This window comes from Limulus polyphemus, unplaced genomic scaffold (assembly GCF_000517525.1).
Source record: "Limulus polyphemus unplaced genomic scaffold, Limulus_polyphemus-2.1.2 Scaffold106, whole genome shotgun sequence".
Taxonomy (NCBI): domain Eukaryota; kingdom Metazoa; phylum Arthropoda; class Merostomata; order Xiphosura; family Limulidae; genus Limulus; species Limulus polyphemus.
Genome location: NW_013665716.1, coordinates 364,764 through 371,781, shown reverse-complemented (window position 1 = coordinate 371,781; position 7,018 = coordinate 364,764). Strand labels below are relative to the sequence as shown.

The following is a 7,018-nucleotide window of genomic DNA, read 5'->3' as shown; positions in this document are numbered from 1 at the left end:
TATACACATATATAATAGTATAATAATGGAAAAGTGACTGTATTTTACAAAATACTAGTCTACTAAAACACAGCCAAGACAGGTCACTTTGTACAGATTAAAGGTCAGTTTTATATGGTAATATAAGAGTACGTGTGCCGCATCTTTGTCAGTTCTGAAAGGTCCATATAATTAAAATAATAAATATACATAAATGTATAATGTTATGATATTTAAACTATTTGGTCTAAACATTTATGATAACGTGTTATAATTGGTGTTCATTCTAGAATGAAAGAGGCACAATTTATATTAATTTACTAATTTTTTATGGTAGTTACAAGATCGGTCAAAGCTACCAAACCCATACAGAGATTTGTTTGTGAAAATAACTGACAAAATATAAAGTTTTTTTTCTTAAGAAATGTTTGATAACTATCAAGACATTATAAAGATTTTGCATTTGTGATATTTGAAAATTTTCTGATGCATAAAAGTATTTTTAATCTTAAAATGAAAATTAATAAGCATGTTGGATAAGCAATATGTGAAAAGAAAAAAAAAGGCATGAAAAAAACATTGCTTAACAAAACTTAATAAAAAAAATTGATATTTTGAGTATGAAAGCATTGTAATGTTTACTGATAATCTACATACACTTACTAATTTAAAAGTTATAGCATGAAAACTATAACAAGCACAAAATGGTTACGAGATCAGTCCCAAGTACCGAGCCCTTGCTTAAAGAGTTAACTAAGCCTACCTCATCTTGTTCAATGGAAAACATTTATCTTTCTATCACACTACAAGAAAGTATAAAATGATAAAGCAAGAACCATAAATGTGGAGGAAGTTGTTTTTCAATCACCAAGCTAAGTTTTATCATTTGTTCCAATCTTTATACAAATTCCAGCTGAACTGGAAGCCACATTGGCTTAAACAAAGAACAGAAAAAGTTGTTTCATTACATGTTTAGATCATTAACCTATGGTTTCTCAAAGCTGAGATATAGGCAATTACATTACACCATGACAACCAAGGTTGAGAAACAGCGATTGGCTAAAAATCGATAAAAATACACTAGTATTCAAGTTCAATAGTTCAAATTACTGCTGTTTTGTTCAAACTATATCTACTTTCCTCCTAGAGTCTACAAGTACTGTAATATCATCAGAAAACGTTCAGGAAATTCACAAACACTAATGTTTTTGTTTGTAGCTGAAATCAATGCAAAGACAAAATTAGCATTTTTGTTTATATTTTTATGTATAAAATTAAATAAATAACACTCTAAAATTTCAACATTGAATGTTTTTTCTTTTATGTGTGAAAGAATGACTACAAGTTTATTTTCTATAATTTTTTTTTATTTAATGTTGCAGTTTTGCCCTCTAGGCAAGATGCACCCATCCGGGTATAACAGTTAATTATAAACTGAAGAAGCTCATCACTATACATTGCCCAAATTTGTCAAAAAATTAAGCAACTGCTAACTTGAAATCTGTACAACTGATGTCAAGTTAACTAAAAACAACACACAGATTATTTGATTAATTTTGTTAGATTTCAAACATCGTAATGTATGCTGGAGAACAGTATACACTGTATAAGTTATAATATATATGACTGATCATTATTTTCAAAGTTTCACAGTATCATCTTTACCAATGAGTAGTTCTAACATAAAAACTCTGACATGACTATTCTATGATGAAGCTGATGCAACAAAACATGATGAAGAACATCCAACTTGGAATTTTCATTTTAAAAGGGTCAATTAATGTAAAATGCTTTAAGACTTGTAGGTGTTCTTGTTGAGTAAACCTTCCTGGATAGCTTAATTAACTTTTGCCCATCCTAAAACATATATACAGTAGTTATGATTGTCAGTCAGTCTCTTCAGGTTTACCTCATAGTGCATAAAGACATTTTACACTATCCATTAAAAGCATTAATTTAATTTTAAAATGCCACAGAAACAACTTTTCTTGTTACTTTGTATTGTCTTCTTGGAAGAGTAATGAATGAAGTGATGTTCTTACAAAAAACAACAACAACTATTCATCAAATGACAGCTTACCTTTAGTGAGTACCTGTCTGGAAATGATTTTCCACATCTCTTACACTTCAGAGGTTTATCACTAGTGTGTAGTTTCTGAACATGGATTCGCAGGTCTGTTTTCCGACCACATGTTGTGGGACAAAATTCACATTGGTACACTGGCTTATTTCCTGAATGGATCATTCTGTGTGCTTTCAAACTGTTTGACTGAGTAAATCGGGCATGACATACCTCACATTCATAAGGCTTTTCCCCTGTATGAATCCTCAAATGACGCTTTAGTTTGTAAGTATCAGGGCTGGCATACGTGCAGTGGGGACACTGATACGGACGCTCACCTGTGTGGCACCTCATGTGCCTTTTAAGTTTGCTCAACTCGACACTGGCATAGTCACACTCTGTACAGCGGTGAGGCTTTTCGTGAGTGTGACGGTAACGAACATGACGAACCAACTCTCCTGAAGTTGTAAAGCAAGATTCACACTCTTTGCAGTGATGAGGTCTTGTACCAGTGTGGGTATTTACGTGATTCTGAAGAGAAGCTAAAGTTTTAAAGCCACATTCACATACACTGCATTTGTGAGGTCTCTCCTCTGAATGAGACTTCATATGACGTGACAAAAGATATCTCTTTGGACTGGTGTAATTACAATAATTACACATATGTGCCTGAGTGACTGTTTGGCTTTTCTTTGGTGAAATTTTGATTGTACGCATCTTACCTCCATCTACATTAGTTTCTTCTGTTACCATCTCCCCATGTTTTTCTCCTCCTTCATTGAAATCGTACACAGACATGTCCATGTTGAGCCCTTTCTGCTCATCTTTATTTTCATCTGACTGAGAAACAATTAACACATAGCTAACCTCTCCTGGGTTTGTGTCTGATGGTACAATAGTTACTGTCTGGTATGAGTTTCCAGTATTCAACAGCACCTATAAAAACAAAAAAATTATCTTTAAACATGTAGATAATACAGTCAGTGCTCTTGATATTAAATTATCTAAAACTGGGTGATGAGCTACATTATTCAATAAAAACATTTATTTTCTATGTAATATTGGCACACTACTTAAAGGATTATAACTCAGATCTAACCATCTCTGGAGACAACACTAACTTGCTTGCTGGTTAACTAGTTTTTTGAATGATAGTAAACTTAATTTTTAAAAAAATAATAATTTGTGTGAGATAGACACATATAAAATTATTTTATTGGTTCTTATGTAATTTTAAAAGGTTTAAAAATTTATAATAATTAAAATTCACTTACTTAATCTAATTCACACCATTACAGTTATCATTCATGCAAATGATGATATAAATAACACCTAGACCACTACAGTATCTGCTGTATCCCAGCTAGCCTGATGAGCCCTGTATTGGGCAAAATACCTTGTTGGTACTAGATATGGCAGATATATTGTGGTTGACATATTATAACATACTCTTCTTTGTTTTCATTTATGAGATCTTAAATTCTTTACTGACAAAGATACTCTTACAGCATTAAAAATTACATCTAACATTCTCTACTGATAAACACTATTCTTACAGGATTATAGCTAATCTAACATTCTTTATTGACAACATTTTTCTTACCGGATTATAACTCATACATTTTTTTATTGACATCACTATTGTTACAGGATTATAACTCACCTAATATTCTTTATTGACAACATTATTCTTACAGGATTATAACTTACACCTTTACTGACAACACTACTATTACAATATCTAACATTCCTTATTGACAATATTGCACTGTGAAAAACTGTGTGAAACACAAGTATGGAGTTGGAATGGTTAAAACACAACAAGTTAAAGATAACATTTTCTTTACCTGAAAATGTATTTCTGATGGATACCTTTACATGCAGAAATCTGTCTTCTCCACATGTTTGCCTTAGAGACTTGCATGCCACTAGCATTTAGGCAACTCCCACCTAAACTCACAAGATTTCTCTTGATTTGCACAACTGCAAAATAACATCATTATGCAGCAAAAGCCAACCAGCAATAGGAGGGCAACACAACTTCCCTGCACACTAGTTTCCTCTATGCCTTTGCACTCATGATCTTCATTCTTTGAAGAGGCAAAGAATATATTGTTGCACCAGAAGTGGATACGAAGGGTGGGAAGTGTGTGAAAAGGTAATTATTTGTCAGAAATGCATTTCTCAGGTAAGGAAAATGTTAATTTCTGAGGTAATACACCCCTCTTCATGCATAAAGCTAGAATCCACTGTTGATATGGTGGAGGGACTAGTGCAAAAGTTACCTTCAAAAAGCACATAAAGGAAACTCATGAAGTGTGACACCCAGTGGCAGAGGCTCCATAAGGGCACAATCATGGGAGACCACATCACATCTATTCCAGGTTGAAAGAATGTACCTTGGAAAAGAGGTTGGAGAGCCAATATGTGTAGCATAGTTGGGGTATGTTCATACCGTACTAATAGTGCTCATCTAAATTCTACTGTCAGACTTCTTGAACTGATACTGGCTGTAGGAGGATGGAACAGGAATTATTAGTGCATATTGTTCTCAACTCTACTGTCAGATTCTTGGACAGACACCAGCTGCAGGAGGAGCACAAAGATTAAATATAATACATTGCATAATGTTAGTATGTGATTCAACGAAACAATCATTCACTGCAGGAGGAGGGCATGATTTACTAGGAAGTGCTCAACTGAACTGAACAGGAGATGACTGCAGGTATTTGATGGATCAACTGCAGTCCAAAACCATGCAGCACTGGGCATGTGTCTTACAGTCTGCAGTAGGAGGAGGATCTTAACCATCTTCACCTCATGACCAGAAAGCAGAAGGGTAAAACAACTTTCATTCCAACAACATAGGCAGGGCACATGGGTGCAGACCCAGTACACAACCAATATTAGGCTACCCGGGAACCTGATATCCTGACAATGGCAGGAAGGGGGAATGCAAACATTGTGTGTTAACACCAGTCTAAAACAAGGTGGCATTGGTAATTTCTTGTCTGGTCTGTGGCAGGAGGAGGATTTCTACTAACCACATGTGTGAGAACTTATGTTGGCTGGTCCTACACAGATCCAACACAAGACTACCTAGGTACCGACATCCGAGCGGTGTTAGGATGAGGGATGCTGGCATGTTATGAGTATAATTAGAAGAGAGGTGACCTGTGCAACACTCTTATTGTCACCACTGCCCCACTTCCCACTAACTGGCACCATTTGTTCAGCCCCTGGCTATTAGGTCTCAAACAATGAAGTTTTTCCATGGTCCACCACTCCAGCAGCCACGAACCAGTAAGTGGTAAGGATCTTCCTTGCTACACTTAAAGAAAAAAGGGGTGAAGAGACCTAGAAAAAATGCCTGGATCCCTATTGGACATCTGCCAGAAAGATCTTTTACTGAAGACAGTGCAACATGTGACCGTGTAAACCTATTTCAAAAAGCCAGTAAGCGCGAGCCAGGGAAGCAGGCAAAGCACACAACTAAAGGTGGCTTTTTTCATGATAGTCCATGGAATAGGTATGGTCTGGATTGGACAGCAGACAGATATCAGAATATACTATAAGAATACCTCAAGTGGTCTTGTGGAACACTCCATATCAATAGTGGGAATATATTGAGCAAGGGCAGTTGGTATGAGCCCTGTTATCTTGGCTCAATATGGAATTTTAAGAAATAAGTATAACCCCGAAGGCACCATAGCCACCTGATGGGATTTTGGAAGCAAATGCTATAAACCAAATCTAAGGATGGTGGATATATTATAAAAGGGCTAATGGAGGCAGGCAAGGAAACCAACCCATTGAGAATTGGCCCAAGAAGGAAGGTTCAGAGTTTGCAAGCAAAAAATTCTGGATTAGATTACACTATGGTGGTTAATTTAGGAAAAACCAAGGAATTGGTGAAAAGGAACATAACAAAATGATCCACTAGGAGTGATACTAATAGTATCATGCCCAAGAGTGTACGGAAGTTCAAGTACGTGGATATAGAGGAATGACTCATCCTGGGTCCATGTGCTGGATGTAAAAGAGACATTCAGGGACATTCCCCAACCAGAGGAGGAAGCATAGGTAAAGATTTGTAGGTCCAAATTGGGTGAAGGTAATGGAACACCAGTGGCAACATCATGACAGCCAGGCACCCACAGAACCCAAAATGAAGGAAGTTATGGCAAAAGTAACAAAAAAAGGTAAGAGTAATCCCGAATGTGAGAATCTCAAAAAGAGATGCAGAATGATAAAAATCAAGAAAATAAGAATAAGACAGGAAGGGAGAGGTTTTACATTGCAGAAATGAAAGTGGACCAGGAATGCTAAATAATATGTTTAGGGTTAGGATTAAGTAGGAAACAAGCAGAAGAATATAACACAGGGGAAGGAAAACAAATGGTGCACACCAGATTAATCAAAGCTGAATAATGTGAGAAAGTTTAAGATTCTCTTCAACAGGGAAAGAAGTTCCCAAAGCTGAAAGAGGTAAAGGATTAATCAAATTCCTCTTCCTCATTCACCCCATAAATGAGGGGGACAAATGCCTGTTGAAGGGACTGGAGCTGAAGTACCTGACAGCATAAGGAAACCCACTATTCATCCATAATGACCACCACTTCATCTCCAGGGAACGTGCCTCCATAAAACCATCATTATTACACAACCTGTGTGAATAATTTAGAGTACATGATCTAGTGTTCATAGTTTGAAGAAAAAGAAAAAAGAAAAATTAAGTTCCCTCAAAATCACAAATCTTGCTAAATTTCTGTTCTTTAAGAAATTGATTCTGAATTCTGTGACTTACCTTATCACACAGCAGTGAGGTGGCTCAGCTGTGGTAAAGTCCTGTTTCGTTTTTATAAGCTCCGAAGAGAAATAGATATTTTTCTCACCGTAAAGGATAGAGCTGATCCACTTCTGCCAGATCCTACCTGGCTGTCAAAGATGTCATTTTTGGTTGACATCACATCCCAC

General features: G+C 36.0%; 1 protein-coding gene across 5 annotated transcripts in view; it reads right to left on the bottom strand.

Moving 5' to 3' along the window:
• Positions 1 to 7,018, bottom strand: part of LOC106470621 (zinc finger protein with KRAB and SCAN domains 7-like) — a 94,131-nt gene that overhangs the window by 56,029 nt on the left and 31,084 nt on the right. For all 5 annotated transcript variants that reach the window (XM_013931195.2, XM_013931187.2, XM_013931202.2 and 2 more), the window contains one exon: positions 2,060 to 2,977. In XM_013931195.2, the coding sequence (XP_013786649.1) occupies positions 2,060 to 2,977 (918 nt within the window). The remainder of the gene's footprint in view (positions 1 to 2,059; positions 2,978 to 7,018) is intronic.